Source organism: Eumetopias jubatus, unplaced genomic scaffold (assembly GCF_037043125.1).
Source record: "Eumetopias jubatus isolate StellerSeaLion01/CBP00866 unplaced genomic scaffold, mEumJub1_p1.0 scaffold_11, whole genome shotgun sequence".
Lineage (NCBI taxonomy): Eukaryota > Metazoa > Chordata > Mammalia > Carnivora > Otariidae > Eumetopias > Eumetopias jubatus.
In genome coordinates, this window is record NW_028274817.1 from 55,877,338 (window position 1) to 55,895,462 (window position 18,125).

Here is an 18,125-nt window from a genome sequence, read left to right on the forward strand (position 1 = left end):
CACCGAGGTGCCCCCATAGCACTATATAATCTAATATGAAGTCCCCCCTTCTCCACCTACACACTTATTTTATACAAGCCTTAAATTAAAATTTATACTTCATCTTTTGAAAGGGAAGGAGACTTGGTGGGGGGGAGAGAATTTCTAACCATCTCAGTATGTGAATAAGAGCAGTGCTACAAATTGTTAAAGTATCTTTGGAGAATTTCTACCTCTGACCAACACCTGTAAAAATTTAGGATACCATTATCCTATATAGCATTTTGAAAGTAAAGCACTTCTATTTTTCAGTATCCATGAATTTCATGACAGACAAATCTTTGCTATATGTATCATGATTTATATATTAAGAGAAGAAAGACTTCTAAACTAATCTTTTCTATTTTCTCACTAACTCACAAGCCTAGAATTTGATTTAAATATTTTTACAATTTCCAAAGCTGAATGGGTTCTTTCTGGACTTCAAATAATCACCTAGCATTTCTAGGAAGGCTGGCAATTTCTCAAAATCAGCATGCTCCAATTGATTCTCTGAAAAGAGAAGCTGATACCTAAAAAGTTTACCTCTGGAAACACCTACAGAATGCATTGTTTTGTGGGGGATTAGGCAAAATGAATGATATGAGATCCCTGTTCCTGTTACTATCTGTACACTACTATCCTCACCAAAATATATTTCTTAACAGGGCCTGCCCTACCAACCTCACTGCAGCTCTACCCAATAACTACTGTTAATCAACACAAATTATACATCCAAAGAAAGTAAAAATTCTTTAGTTGGTCTCCTGTGGTTGCAAAGGAATGACAAAGCACTTCCAATTGCTTCTAAACCAAGCAGCTGTAGCCTCAAACTCTAGGGCTCTGAGGGCCTTCTGACAGCCTGTGCTCACAGGCACTTCTCTTCTTCTAGCACCAGCTCAGTGACTCTGCAGCAGGAATTTCACATCACCACAGTGTTGAGGTGAAAGCTCCAGTGTTCTTATTAAAAAAAAAAAAAAATCTGGTCAGCTTGAAGCAATGAAAACTAATCTGAATGCAGCCAGTCATTGGCTGTGAGCACATGCTCAGCAAAACAAAGGCTGGCATCACAAGGATTTTTTGCATATACATAGCCACTTCAACTGTACGTTTCTACCTGCATTTTGTTACATGGACTCCTAATTTCAAAAAAGAAAAACACTTTATAAAATATCATAAGCTGCTATGCAGCACTTGGAAACAGAAAATAATGTAAGAAATAGTAATACCATTTAATTGCTCAATAAATATTTATTTAATATTGAAGACTAAATGTCAGGAAAATATGCTAGATACTGGATATAAAAGTGGTCAGCAAAACAAAGGCATGGTTCCTACCTTCATGGTGCTTATTACATTTCCACAGCATTTCAGCATTTCCAAAACATTCTGACATATGTTTGCTCATTTTTTGCTCTTCACAATAATCTTGTGAGGGACATTCATAGATCCATTTTATAGACAAGAAAACAGAGACTTATAGATGTTAAATGATTTGCCTGTGATAATAGAGCTAGTTGTTGGTATAGAAAGGATTAAACACAAGATGTATGACTACAAATTCAGGTGTCTTACCATTATAGTGCATTTCTGAAAGTGTGTTTCATAGAATGCTGGTTCTCTGGATAAAAAGTTTCCTTTAATCAAAAAAGACTGAGAAGTCTTGCATATTATATCTTCTCTTATAGGTTCATTGAGCAAATTAACGAACTGTAGGCTCTGAGAAGACCTGTGATAAATTTTTATTTGTATTTAACCCCATATTTTCCAAACTTGTTTGACTACAAAACCTCTCTGAGGGAAAAAAAAATGAATCCATGGTGACTCGGGAACTGATGATAAACTACTATATTGGATGCAGAGTAGGCGCAGGTTGCAGAAAGGACATGTATGTTGGAGAGTTTCTAAATCTATACTTGACCATGAATGTTTGTGACTACTGAAGACTACAAGGTTTTTTATTCTCTCCTTATTAAATATTATGAAAGAAAGGGCAGATGTGTGTGGTGAAACAATGAAGCTTATATGCATTATCAAAATGATAGAAAATATAGGGTACCAGCAAGAAAATGGAACTGAGAGAGTTCCCCTAACCTTCTTTCTTAGCCACCTCCAGTAATTGCTCAGAATTGGAAAGATCAAATTGTCCCTTAACCAAAACTTCCTGTAATGGCTGAATCTAGGACTAGGGCAAAAAATATACAAGATGAGCCTGAAGCATTACGTAGTGGTAGAAAGTAAGAAAGTGCTTAAAAAAAAATACACAATGATTGGAGCATGTAAAAAGTACATATGGGCAACTAGAAGAGCTCTTACTGGCCAAACCTGGAAAAATTTAAGCAATAAAATAAATATCATAGTATTGGATTATATCCAAAGTATAAAATAAATACCTAAGTCCATACTGAAATAAATGATTAAATAAATAATTAAATAAATAGATAATAAATTACAAATAAATAATGGAGAAGGAACAACTCTCCCATGCAGAATTCCAAATAAATTATATTGATACTCTGTGCTTAAGAAAGTGAAGCAGGGGCGCCTGAGTAGCTCAGTCAGTTGAGCCTCTGACTTCTGGTTTCGGCTCAGGTCATGATCTCACAGTGGTGGGACTGAGCCCCAGGTTGGGCTCCTCACTCAGCATGGAGTCGGCTTGAGATTCTCTCTCACCCTCTGCCCCTCCCACACTCGTGCTCTTTCTCTCTCTCTCAAATAAATAAATAAATCTTTAAAAGAACAAAAGTGAAGTAAAACTCCCCATCCCTTAACTGTGGGCTGCACATAGTGATTTCCTTCCAAAAACTTCCAGAGCAATAGAAAGAGGGAGAGGGAGAAAAGTAACTTCACAGTAGAGAAACCTGACAAACACTACATGAGCCGGGTGATCAAGGTCAACTGCCACAGTAATAAGTTATAATGATAGTGTGTACCCTTGATATGATGTGATGAAAATGCCACTTTACCTCTGTGGTCTTCTTCCCTCAAACACAATTTTACAATGAGAAAAACACCAGACACACCCCAATTGAAGGGCATTCTACAAATACCCGACCTGTACTCCTCAAAACTGTCAAAGGCATCCAAAACTAGGAAAGTCTGAGAAACTGTCATAACCAAGAGGCATCTAAGGAGACATGATGACTAAATGTAAGGTGGTACCCTACTTCCTGGAACAGAAAAGCGACATTAAGAAAACACTGAGGAAGTCTGAACAAAGTCTGAACTTTAGTTAATAATGGTGTATCAGTAGTGCTTCATTAATTGTGACAAATTGATTCATTAATTATAAGATGTTAACAATAGGATAACTGAGTTCAGAGTGAATGGAAAGTTTCTGTACTATTTTTGCAATTTTTGTATAAATTTAAAGCTGTTCTAAAATAAAAATTTCATTAAAAGAAAAAAAAACACTGCCTCTAACCACCTTGTTTGTGCCAAGCCCAACTTTATTAAAAATTCCTTTATCTCTATACAAATCGTAGTTTAACTTAACTCCAAAAACACAAGCAGTGATTTTTGAAGCAGGAAAACTGGACAAATACAAATTAAGGAAAGCATAATTTGTTTTTAATGCAACCAAAAGTAAAATATGTATATACTATTTTTTAATGGGCTGCCTCAAATAGATGTCCCAAATCTTTTCATATAATGTTCAGTAGGTGCTTTACTGCCAAATGTAAATCATGATCAAAAAATAAAAACCACTTTATACTTAATATGTTAGATATATCAATATGTGATTTAATGGGTATTTGTAAAACTCTTACAGCATAAAGAATATAAAATCACTATTTTTGTTATTTAGGCTAATTTCACCTTAAAGCAACATAACTGTACAGATCTGCTAACCAATTGTATTACAGTAATATATTATTTGGCTAGAACTAGCCATTTAAAATGAAAATGTCTGGGGCGCCTGGGTGGCTCAGTCGCTTAAGGGTTCAACTCTTGGTTTTGCCTCAGGTCATGATCTCAGCGTCCTGAGATGGAGCCCCACTTCAGGCTCTGCATTCAGTGTGGAGTTTGCTTGTCCCTCTCCCTCTGATCCTCCCCCAGCTCTCTCTCTCTTTCTAGTATAAGTAAATAAAATCTTATTAATTAATTAACTGAAAATGCCCAAATCATTTGATTTTCATCAATAAAAATCAAATAATTTTATTTTAATACTTAAATAAAAATATTGTCTGTGGGGAGAATATTTTATAATGATGTATCAGTTCAAAATGCTTTAAATTCTCCTACTTGTAACAAATCAAAACATGGCTGCTGTTATTAACAGCCTTCAGTATTTTATATGTTTTAAACAGCTTTCATGTATTTTTTTAAAAATCTAGAACACTGTATATATCAGATGATCTAGCACTTTGTATTGTGGATTATGAATAATATATCATTTACATAAATCAGTTGATTGAGTTACATATTTTTTACATCTCAGTTTTCTAATGGATTTATTTAAAAACAATGTTTTATGTTTTATGGCTAAATCATTTTATACTTGCCCCCTCTTAACATTAGGATTAGTTAAAAAACAAAAATTCCAGATGATCATCTAAAGTAACAGCAGATCTTTGGAGTCCAAATATGCTGTAAGGAGAACTCTTGCAGCAAATGTATTTTTTGTATTGAAAACATAGTGTTATCAAAAACACTAAGCACGACTAGTCTTCAGGGTACTTCACATTATCTATCTGCAGGACTGTAGAGCACATTGCCATGGAACATAATTCCTTCAAGGACTACAAACCAAAGAACGGCCATTTTGGCATAGTAGTCCCATTTCTTAACATTATTTTGTAGCATTCATCAAGATGTATTACAAACCCTACCAATTTAGGAACAATGCATTGCCTTTTTAAATACATTCATACTGGGTCTTAGAATCAACTCTGTTTCAGCAACTAGTTGGTTACACTGACAAATTTAAGATTAGGGCTATACAATTTTAGAAAATGTCACCACTATCTTTGTAAAATAATGATATGCTCCTCATTGCATAATAATAGGTGGTTATCAGCCTTTCCTTTTTATCCTGTCTCAGTCATTTAGTTAAATCTACCCTGCCCCTCCAGAGAAATTCATGGTCTGTCACCTACCCACTGGTGTCTAGACTTAGGGATATTTTAGCAGTCCCTTCATTTTCACATCACTAGGCAACTCTTCTAAGTTAAAAAAAAAAAAAAGACAGACTTCACCTGAACATTCAGACAAGCATCCTACTACAAAGTACATTTTCCTTCTATAATTCCACTTTCCTTTCATTTATATTAAAGCAACACACAGTCTGAGACCTAATATATTGTACCTTCACATTATTAAATGTAACATGCAGAACATTACACATTATTATTCTACACATGACCAAGAAATTTTAGTATTCACAGGATTATGGTAATTAAGTCTTCCTTCACTTTGGGTGATGTGACACTTGCTTGACTATAATGTCAATCCACTTAAAGTCTGTGTAAACAACATTATCTTAGTCACTCTGCATTATATTTCCAACTGTGAGCAAACTTACAAGGTCAGAGTGGACAAGAATGTAGGTAATCCCAAGGAAACTTCATGTAAATGACTTGCTCAAGGTTCAAACTGGGTTTTCAATAATAGCAAAAAGGAGTATTTACCATACTATATTATAGTATTATTATTTAGATACCATCCATGGCAAAACACATGGGAATTCTTGGAGACAGAGGTAAAAATAAAAATGTCCATTGTTTTAATGTTTTGTAGACAAAAAATAAATGTTGTTTGCCAAGGCTTTGTTTAGGCTAACAAATATGTAGTACTCCATTAAAAAAGGAATATTACATATTCCTTATTATTTTGTAAAGATCCATTAACATCTCAAATATAAAGAGCACTTTTTAGAAACACAGATGATAAAGGCAATACAACAATACTTGTATTTCCACCTTTCCTGTTTTTTTTTTTTAAGATTTTATTTATTTATTTGGGAGAGATAAAGGTGAACTCAAGAGCATGAGCAAGGGGAGGGGCAGAGAAAGAAACTGAGCAGGGAGCATGATGAGGGTTTCAATCCCAGAACCATGGGATCATGACCTGAGCTAAAGGCAGACGCTTAACTGACTGAGCCACCCAGGCGCCTCGCCCCCGCTTTTTTATTTTAACAGTAGCCATAATATTTATTTTCTTAAAGTAATGATTTTTCAATAGTTTTGTCAGCCACTTAGTGTATTATGTCCAAGAAGTGCTGTTGTGAAAATGCTCTGACTTATAAAACTAGCTTAAAGGTTTTGCAATATCTTGTGTTTTAAGTGATTTATGTAGTGCTTATTGAAAAAGTTAGATAACCTAATTAAATCTCCTTGTAGGATAGGTAGGATCTAGGCAAAATTAATCTAGATTAATTTGGCACAAGTTCCTCTGAACTTGTGGAAGTAACAGAGAAAGGCAAATAGTGGTTATCAGAATCTGCTTAAACTATAAAATGGGGTGCCAATTAGCAAAAATAGCAATGGAATTTCTTAAATAGGAGTCCCACAGTCAGTTCACAAATAGGCGAGTAGGTACAAACCCTCAAAAACAAGTTACATGGGATTCTCCAGGCTTATTGTCACATTTGAACAATGAGGTATACATATTTGAATTGTATGAACCTGGAGATCATCTGAACAAAGTGTATGAACCACATTTTTCTTGTAATATCTGATTTGAAACACTGTAGGAACTCAGTTCACTCCCCAGGAATGCCATTATCAAAAATTTTTCCCAGGACTACTTATAGAGAAGTCCCTAAAAATGTCATCATCACAGGAGAGTAACTGATTTAGATTTTGTTTGCCAGAATTGCCATCTTCCATAAGTAGAAATTTCACTAAAAACATAACTCTATTCATGTTTTCAAAGATTTTTTTAAAGTAATTGAAAATAATAGGTATTCTATGATAGAGATAGGATATATTTGTGTGTGTAAATGTGTGATGATATGTGAGTGTGTGGTAGGCTGATAATTCTTGGAGTTTAAGTAAAATCAGTTTCAACTAACTACCTTTTATTTTATTTAAAGATTGTATTTATTTGTCATAGGAAGAGAGAGAGAGCACAAGCAGGGGGAGCCGCAGGCAGAGGGAGAAGCAGGCTCCCCACTGAGCAGAGAGCCCGATGCTGGGCTCGATCCCAGGACCCTGGGATCATGACCTGAGCCAAAGGCAGACGCTTAACCTACTGAACCACCCAGGAGTGCCCCAACTGAATACCTTTTATAATTTAATCTCTTACAATATTAGACAGTTTTCTAACTGGACATTCTTACCAGTACACATGGAATCTAAGAAACCCCAAAAGCTCTTTGTTAAACTCTAGGGTACAGATCCAGCTCATTCCAATCAAAAATCTCCCCAAACACAAAATTCAATTAGTTACCCCCCCATCCAAAAAGAAAATATGACAGAATAGTCAATCTGAGTCCTCCCTCTACTTTAAGTAGCTATGTGCAGCACAATAAAAGCATTATTGGAATCAAATCTTAAATGAGTTGAAAATATTAAAGACCTCTTCTCTGAATCTGAAACATATTTAAAAAGAACTTGAGGAGAAACGCAAAACCATAATAAATTGTAGTTGGACTTTCATTATATTTCAGCATTTGTAATGTGATGATTCAGAATGGGAAACATTGAATATTAATTCAAGATGGTGTGTGGCTACTGTCTAGTCATAATGCTGAGATTCTGCTCCAATCTTCTATCCCACTCCCACCCCAACTGTCCTTAAATTAAGAGAAACACAAAGATAAATAGGATAAATAAGATAAACATGATCTTAACTATGCCAGAGAGTGTTATAACACTTTTCACAAATTGATAAAATTCAATTTTGTCTTTATGTTTTATGCACAATAAGTAAATTATAGCTTCAGGGAAAAGGGAACATATGCATTATAGATCAAAGGTTATATAATATGTCTCTAAGAGACTGTTTAGTCCAACATCCTAATTTTACAGATATGGCAACTGAGGTCCCAAGCCACAGAGTTATTTTCAGTGTTGTTTTAAGTCCATGGACTTCTGACTCTTTCCAAAGCTCTTCCTGCTATACCACACTCTCATCAAATGAGGCTTTATGGGAAAGTGCTTTGTAACCTGGAAAATACTTTACAAATTTTAAATAGTATTTTTATTCATATCCGAACTACATATGTTTTAAAATGAAGAATAATGACACAAATAGTTTCAGTAAGCATTGTTATGTGCCCTAAGTGATCAGAATCAGTGTTTAATCTCTGGGTATAATCATGAAAGAGAATCAATAAAAATAATTATTTTTTTCTTCAAAGGAATTGTTTGTTAAAAATATCTACCACAGGGGCACCTGGGTGGCTCAGTCAGTTAAGCATCTGCCTTTGGCTCAATCATAATTTTTGGGGTCTTGTGATCGAGCCCTGAATCAGGCTCCCTGCTCAGTGGGGAGTCTGCTTCTCTCTCTCTCTCTCTCTCTCTCTCTCTCCCCCCCTGCCCTCCCCCACACTCATTCTCTCCCTCTCTCTCACTCTCTCTCTCTTTCTCAAATAAATAAAATCTCTAAAAACACTCTACTACATTGGTAAAATTTGGGAAAATAGGAATTATTGTATAACACTAGTGGGAATGTAAGTCAGAACGATTTTGGAGAGCAATTCAACAATAACTATTAAACTTGAAGATGTGCATAGTCCACAACTCAATGATTTCACTTCTAGGTTTATACCCCAGAAAAATTCTCCCACAAAGGCACAAGAAAACATGATGTCCATTTACAGCACTCTATGTAATAACAAAAAATTGAAAACAATCTAAATGTCCATCAATATAGTAAAGAATAATCAAACTGTGGTGTACTCATGCAATTAGATAGTAGAATGGACAATTAAAAAATAAATGAATGAACTAGATCAGCATGTATCAACTTAGATAAATCTCAAAAACATAATGTAAAAACAATGATTACAAAAGAATAGTATAGTACCAAACCATTTAGGTACATTTTAAAAACACAAAAACTAATACTGCATATTGTTTGTGCATAAATACACATATGATAAAAAAAAACACCAAGCAATAATTCACACAAATTTTAAAACGGTGGTTAACTCTAATGAAGGGTGGAGGAGAAAGGAGATTAGCATTAGTTATATCAATAATGCTTTACAGATACCTTTTTTTAAAAAATGAGCTTTGAATCAAATGTAACAAAATGTAGACTTGGTTATTGGTCCACAACTGTCTCTCATTATCTCTTGATTTATTTGAGCTATTTTATAATCAATCTTGCTAATTTATTACACAATCGAAATGATGCTACCAAAATTGATTTCAGAAATATATATATATGTATATATATATATATATATATATATATATATATAATGAAATGAGGTGTTTTGGTAATTAGTCTGATTCCAGTTGTCAGGTTATAAAATATATTGATCCAAAGTATATGAACTTTGTAATCAGACTGCCTTGATTTAAATGCTGGCTCTGATATTTGTAGGCTGTGTGGTCTCAGATAAGTCATTTAACCTTCTCTGTGCCTCAGTACCATCATCTGTAAAACAAGGATCACAATAATATCACCTACCTTGTAGGGTTGTTATGAAGATTAAATGAACTAAAATAACCTGGGATATCATGTCTGAAAAATGTTAGATATTATGTTCTGGCAAAAATAAGAGTAGCAGTTGTTCATCAAATTTTTTCCTGAATTACCTTATTTATATGTCTACACTGGTTAAATGTATCAAATACTCACTCATTTCTTATATTCTCTACCTCTGAGGACTAACCAATTAACTAAGAATTTCCAGTTGTTAGAGTTTTTAGAGAACAATTATAATTAATTAGTATATTTAAGCATTGTTCAACCTATCACACAACAGATTACTTGTGGTCAAAACTATTTGATGAGCTACAAAGGGAAGCACTGTCTACAAAAATTCTATTTAGTTAAACATCACCTATTTTGCACATCATATATATTGACAAGTTGTCCAACAATTTCTCATCTTTCATATATGTCTGTGTTAAATCTGCAACTAGAATAATTTGTTGACAAATGGGAGGCTTTTTTAAGTTAATTTAGAATTTGAGACTGTGCATTCCTTTCTTTCTCTAATTTCACTTTTCTCTTTTTTTAGTCCTCTGATAAGTTTCTCATCAGAAATGATAATGTTAACTGATCACCCTTTTTAAAAATATTTTATTTATTTATTTGACTGAGAGAGCACAAGCAGGGGGGAGCAGCAGGCAGAGGGAGAGGAAGAAGCAGGTTCCCTGTTGAGCAGGGAGTCCGACGTGGGGCTTGATCTCAGAAGCCGGGATCATGACCTGAGCCGAAGACAGATGCTTAACTGACTGAATCACCCAGGTGCCCCTTAACTGACCACCCTGACTAAGGATTTATAGTGCACATCATAGGAGCCATTAAAACAATGAAGTTTGTTTTTTTTTTCCTTTCTTTTTTTCTAGAAAGATTGGAATTAACTGTTTCCTTTTTAGACAAATACACTTTTGGATTGCCAGTGATAAAAGGGGCATACAAATGTTAAAAGCATTGTGGCACAGTGGGATTATGTGCTAAGGTCCATGGCAAGACAGACAAACAAGTGGAGTTTCAGATCAATCAGTTACCTCAAACAAAAATTTCAGATGACCAACTTTTGTTTTATCTTTGCCAATGCCAATGAAAAGTTCAGATGAAGTTTTATTGTGTTAACTACTTACATTTCTTTTATTTCTTTAACCATTTGTAAAAATAAAGGAATTTTGCTAGAAGAAATTGGAAATTTGTTGAAAGGCAAGTCAATTTAAAATTAAAAGAACACATACTATATATAGTTTTCTTCCTATTAAAGCACCATGAATTAGGTTTTAAATAGAAGCCATAATTATGTTATGTGACAGAACCTATATTTAAATGTTCTCTTTGGAGGTGGCACTAATGATCTTTCATACTGCATTTCATTGATAAATATGAAAGCAAAAAAAATCATAATTTTATCTTAATTTTCAAACCAAATTAAGGGAAAACTATCTTGGTTATTTCCATATAGTAAGGAAAAAATCACGACGTGCATAACCACCACTTTGAGTCCCAGGAGAATTATTTACAAGCACTCCACTTATTTTTAATTCACTTTACATGAATTTTCCATGATCAAGATCTTCGGGTGTATTTATAACATACTGTGATTTTTTTTTTTAAACTGCAGTACCTAGAGGATTTACAATTTAAAATAGGTCGCAAGCTGACAGCCCATGGGCTAGATACAGACCATAGATGATTTTCTTCAGCCTACATAGTTATTCTTTCTTTTCCTTTCTTTATTTTTTTGGTTTTGTTTTTGCTTTTATTGAGTTGGTTACCAACATTTAAGAATTAGGGAATTTCATATAAAAATCTGCATTCCTGGCTTCTCTTAAAAACTCAGAGTTTAATAATATTTGGCCTACATTCCCACATGGTGGCAATCAGCTACACTGAGTAATAGCTGACACCTTTGGAAAGAATATATACTCTCTAGGTCACCCTAGTCCCCACCACTTCCTATTGCTTATGGCCTTTCATTTACATTACCAGCCTTGCATCAGTAAGCATTAGAGTTTGCGACTCTCCTATTTCTCTGTAGTTTATGTAAGTGAATCAGTGCATATACTTTTAAGAACATTTCATGGTTTTTCTCAGATTACAGCAAATGTAAAAACTCATTACATACATATGTATATATGTAATGTGTGCTCTGATTAATCTAAAATAAATCTATACAGTTATAAACTACTGATATAATTAATTTAATGAAGAGAACATTATATTAATTTGCATGTCATTTTACCAGGAAAATTAAAATAAAATGAAAGTCAATTTCAGTGTCTGAATTCAATTGCATTCATTTAAAATACAAAAACATTTACTTTCAATATCCCAAACCTAAACTCAAAACTCAAACTATGTAAAGTTTTTCAGTTAAAATCATTCATTAATGAAATCTAGTGGGTTCTAGTCTCCCCCAACACGAAAGTTACAGTCTAATAGAAAGTTTGGCACTTAAGGAGGCACATCCACTGCTTCAGGTCACTTGGGTATTATTTAGTGTGCATGATATTTAAAAGTAATATTTAGAAAGGAAATGTCCCAGATATTACAAACATCACCATAGTGGTTTTCATTTTCTACATTGAAAACCCACACGGCATGGTCCCCATCTCCCCCATAACCCTATGGCATTTTTGTTGTAGAAAAAAATATGGATAAAACATATTATCAAGGGCAGCCCTGAAGAAATTGGGGAAAAGTCACCAAAGGGTGATTTAACCTGAGAAAGGTATATGGAAGAGAAGAGGGGGCACAATTGTCAGGCAATATCAAAATGTACTTTTGTACTTTATTACCATGGGTTGCCCTCTTTTTCCCTTGCTTCTTTGAGTTACTGTCCATTATTCTCCACATTACAACCTAAAAGGTATAAAGTCTAGAGCAATATGGTATCTCTCATTGCAATTCAACTGAAATTGCCATAGATAATTTTAAGAAGTTTCAAACATAAATCTTCTTAGACTTCCAATTTTTTTTAAAAAAATGTATTTTTAGAAAAAAATAATTTCAAATATTTTAGAACTACTAGCATGCTTACAGAATATATCCATGCCTAATGCTTAGAACAGCTCCACAAGATTAGATGGCTTATTTTTTTTCCTTTATTGCTTTACCAGCACACTTAATAACCTGTGCTGCCCTGCAAAAGTGAATGTACCTTCCTAAGCATTCCAGAGTCATGGGATGAGTGAATTACCTTCTCGTTATTTTACACAGGTGTCATGGTTTTTGTGTCAATGACCCTCACTCAACCCACATCAACTTTGCAGCCTTTTCCTAGCTTCTGCTTTAGTTCCCAGGAAAGGAGTTGTTCCCTGTGACTGGAAGTCATCTCCCCACTGCATGGTCCTAGGATCCATTCCCAGTTAATACATATGAATGATTACTGCCAATAATGAAAGTGTGAAGACCCAATTAACTAGTACCCTCAAATGGATAGACAGGGTCTAATTAGCTATTTGGATTTCATATTTCTTATTATTAACTAAGGATTAAGAAAGATTCAGCATTTGCTCTGAAAATTTTAAATGGCTCTACTTTCCTACCTTAATAATTACAGTACAGGGAACAAAATTATTGAAGTTGGGCTGAATCTATACCGGCTCCAGGACATTCCCAGGAAGTTGATTTTTAAAAAATAAATACATAAATACCTGTTAACAGCTTGTTTTCTTGTCATTTGCCTCTTCCTTCTAAAAGGAGAGTATAGCAAAAAATAAATAAATAAAACTGGTTAATTGAGAGTTCTGGTTAGTTTGCTTCCAATTAGTCAAGGCTTTATTATATTTCACAAAAAAAAAAATCTTGTTCAATTCTTCAGGAACTTTAGATAGATTACACACAATGAAACACCAGAAGGGAAGAGCACAAAGAAGGTAAGAAAGCCTGAATTGTTATTGTTAAGATAATGTTTTAAATATATGGACAATGCTATTGTAGTTCTGGTCTAATCCCCACTGAGTAAAGAATAATGTGAAATGTCATCTTGTTTAGGGCTTTTCCATATATGAAGGCAAGGAAAAAAGGTTATAGATTTCTGTTGAAAAAAAAAATGGCCTCGGGTCGTAACAATTCCTAAGAAAGTTTCTGCAATATTGTGTCTTCTTCCTTTCTCTCAAGAGTCTTCTTCCCATCCCAATGGGTATTCCAATATATTTAGGAGGAAAAAAATCTCTTTCTAGGGTTTTGCCCCCCATTTTCATTTGGCCAACAGGATGATGAAAGTGAACCAATATCAATGTTATGCCTTAATTTTCTAAACATGGAGCTATTAATCACACAGCTCACTATACACTTATTTCTGGAGCAATAATAAACTATCTTACATCCTTCCGAAAAGGGTTACACACACATACACACACACACACACACAAAGTCATACACACACCCATACAAAATAAACACATACAAAAGAGATTAATAAAAAACCCACAAAATTAGCTTAATTAACAAAACAAACATTCTTTCTAATAGTATAGTATTTCCTAGTGTTTCCAAACTCTTTAGTGAGGAACTATAAAATCTAAAACAACATGCTGCTTCTGGGGAAGATGGCAGAGTAGGAGGATCCCTGTACCCTACTTGTCACCTCATCTTGTGGTTACACCTAAATAATATCCACATCAGAGTAAATAAACCAGAAAATAACCAAAGACTGGCAGAACAGACTCTCCATAGCTAAATGTAGAGAAGCCACATCAAAAAGTGTAGAGAGGGCAGAGATATGGTCAGGAGCCAAACTCACCCATAGGACTGTCCATGGGAGGGAGGGACATCTTGGGCTAGGAAAAGAGAGGAGCAGACCCTATACCAGACACCAAAGGCATTAGGGACCCATACTGGGAAGATGAATTCCCATAATATTTGGCTTTGAAAACCAAGAGAACCTGTTTTGTGAGTTCTTACAATCAGTGAGTCTTAACACCTGGAACTTTAAAATTCAGCAGCTCCACTCTGGGAAAGCCAGAGAGTGATTGGAACCTGAGTCCCTGCCCTTAAACAGCACAATAAACAGCCCCACTGAAACGCAGCATAGAAGCAACGGTTTGAACAATGCCTAGGGTATACAGGAAGGAGATTTATTTACTAATCTCAGAATATGTGCTGGGGGAGGGATCTTTGGAAGACTCCTAGAATGAAAGAGCTTGTTGGTGCAATTTCCCTCCACTTCCCTACAGCCTACCTACCCAGACAACTGTGGGAACCAGTGCAGGATGAGCACTCTCCACAAAGCTTGCCTGACCCCTGTGCTCTTTTACAGACCATCCCCTCCATCCCAGACTGGGCAGTTTTCCCAGGGTGGCTGGGGGTCTCCTTCTGCAGTGGAATAGCCTAGATCTTCCTGGCACTGTGTGCCCCACCCCACATTCTCCTGTGGACATGCCCCTTCCAACATGCCCTTGGCAGGAGATCATCCAAAGGAGTGCCACAAGCCTGATAGAGTGAAGCAAACCTGATAGAGGTCAGAAGTACTCCAAAGTGACTCCTGCCCCAGGAAAAGAAGAAGATAACCACAAACACCATTCCGACTGCAAACCCAGCAGTGGGCTGGGAGCACACATCTGGTCTGACTGAAGGACCCACCCACCAATGACAGCTTCTCAGGGGACAAAACAAGGAGAGCACCCTGCATTTTGGTGCTGCCACAGCTCTGGCAAATGCATGGTCTGATTCAAATCAATCTTAAAGTGGCCGCAGATTTGCCTCCTAACAACACAGGGATCAAACCCCGACCACGAGGCAAAGAGAGCCACTGCAGACAACTATACTGAATGCAAAAGCAGGGTACATGCAACAAACATAGAAGACACCCCAGAAGTGCCAGGTTATGGTGAACCAGGGACATTGCATTGCAGAGCACCACAGGGCATCTTCATACGGCCACTACTTTCAAGAGAAGGAGACATAACTGACTTTCCTAACACAAAGAAACAGACACAGAGAGTTAGACAAAATGAGGAGACAAAGGAATGTGACATGAAAAAAGGGACAAAATCACAGCAAGAGAGCTAAATGAAACAAAGATAAGTAACATGACCAATAGAGAATTTAAAGTAATGACCATAAAGATATTCACTGGACTTGGAAAAACAGTGGAAAGCCTCAGAGTGACCCTTAACAAAAAGATAGAAAACATAAAAAAGAACCAATCAGAAATGAAGAACTCTGCTGCTCCCCATGCTTGTGTTCGCTCTCTGTTAATAAATAAATAAATTAATTAATTAATAATAAATAAAATCTTTAAAAAAAGAAATGAAGAACTCAATAACTGAAATTTAAAATGCACTAGAGGAAATAAAAACTAGACTAGAGGAAGCAGAACAGACGAGTGACATGGTGGACAGAGGAAAGGAAAGCAATCAAGCAGAATGTGAAAGAGCAAAAATAAAAATAATAAATGAAAATAGACTTAGGGAACTCAATGACACCATAAGGCATAAAAATGTTATCATTATAGGGATCCCAGAAAGATAAGAGAGAGAAAAGGGGGCAGAAAATGTATTTGAAGAAATAACAGCTGAAAATTTCCAGAATATGGGAAGGAAACAGAAATCCAAATCCAGGAGACACAGAGAGCCCCCAATAAAATCAACCCAAGGAGGTCAACACCAGGACACACACTTATTAAAATGGCAAAATGTGGTGATAAGAGGGAATTTTAAAAGCAGAAGGAGAAAAGAAAACATTACATACAAGGGAAACTCTGTAAGGCTATCAGCTGTTTTTTCAGCCGAAAGTGTGCAGGCTTAAAAAGAGTGGCATGATATATTCAAGTGCTGAAAGAAAACAAAACCTGCAACCAAGAATATTCTATCCAGCAAGGCTATCATTCAGAATAGAGGAAGAGACAAAGAGTTTCTCAGACAAACAAAAGTTAAAGGTATTCAACACCACTAAACCAGCCTTCAGGAAATGTTAAAGACGACACTGAGTGGAAAGGAAACCTCTGTGTAGGCCGGAGTGGAAAGCAGGAGTAATAAAAGTAGGAAGCACAAAAGCACTAAAATTAATTATAGCTATAAAAATCAGTCAAAGGATTCACAAAATAAAAGGATATAGAGTACAATACCATATATCTAAAATGCTTGGGGAAGAGGAGTAAAAATGTTGTGCTTTTAGAATGGGTTCAAACTTAAGCAACCATCAACTCAATACAGACTGCTATATGCATGAGATGTTATATATACAAGCCTAATGGTAATAATCACAAATCAAAAACTGGTGATAGGCAAAAAAAAGAGAAAGGAATCCATGTATATCACCAAAAAACAAAAACAAAAACAAAAAAAAAAACAGCAAATCATGAGAGAAGAGAGCAAGAGAAGGAAGAGAGAAAAACCACAAAAACAAGTAACAAAATCGCAATAAATATATACCTATCCATAATGACTTTGAAGGTTAATTGACTATATGCACCATTCAAAAGATATACGGTAAAAAAAAAAAATGGATAAAAGAGCAACACCCATATATATGCTGCCAACAAGAGATTCATTTCAGACTTAAAGACACATGCAGTCTGCAAGTGAAGGGATGGAAAAACATTTACCATGCAAATGAAAGTGAAAATAAAGTGAGAGTAGTAATGCTTATATCAGACAAAATAGACTTTATAAAAAGACTTTAACAAGATAAAGAAGGACACTACATCATCATAAAGAGAAGAATTCAACAGGAAGATATAACAGTTGTAAATATTTATGATCCAACATGGGAGCACCCAAATACATAAAGCAGCTGATAATAAACATAAAGGGAGTAATTGATAGTAATACAATAAAAAGGTATTTTAATGCCCCAATTACATCAATGGACAGATTATCCAAGAAAATCAACAAGGGAACAGTGGCTTTGAATGATCCATTAAATCAAATGGATCTAACAGATATATTCAGAACATTCCATCCCAAAACAGCAGAATACATATCCTTTTCAAGTGCACATGGGACATTTTCCAAAACAGATCACAAAACAAGTCTCAACAAATTAAAAACGATCAAAGTCATACTATGCATCTTTTCCAATGACAATGCTATGAAACTAGAAATCAACCATGAGAAAAAACCTGGAAAGAACACAAATACATGGAGGTTAAATAACATGCTACCGCACAATGAATGGGTCAACAAGAAATCAAAGAAAAATAAAAAAATACATGGAAAGAAATGAAAATGAAAACACGATGGTCAGAACAATTCTAGATGCGGCAAAAATGGTTCTAAGAGGGAAGTTTATACCAATAGAAGCCTACGTCAAGAAGCAAGAAAAATCTCAAAGAATCTAACCTTACACCTAAAGAAGCTAGAAAAAGAACAAACAACACCGCAAAAGAGTAGAAAGAAAGAAAAATTAAAGAGTAGAACAGAAATGAAAGAAATAGAAACCAAAAAAAAAAAACAAATAGAACAGATCATTGAAACCAGGAGCTGGGTTTTTGAGAAGATCAACAAAGTGGATAAACCTTTAGCCAGATTCATCAGAAACAAAAAAAAAAAAAAAAGGAAGGGACT

At 35.1% G+C, this 18,125-nt stretch overlaps 1 protein-coding gene across 1 annotated transcript in view; it reads right to left on the bottom strand.

Moving 5' to 3' along the window:
* The window catches only part of DACH2 (dachshund family transcription factor 2), a 902,406-nt gene that overhangs the window by 641,116 nt on the left and 243,165 nt on the right, over positions 1 to 18,125 (bottom strand). The window contains exon 2 of the mRNA XM_028101436.2: positions 13,269 to 13,307. Coding sequence (XP_027957237.2) covers positions 13,269 to 13,307 — 39 coding nt within the window. The remainder of the gene's footprint in view (positions 1 to 13,268; positions 13,308 to 18,125) is intronic.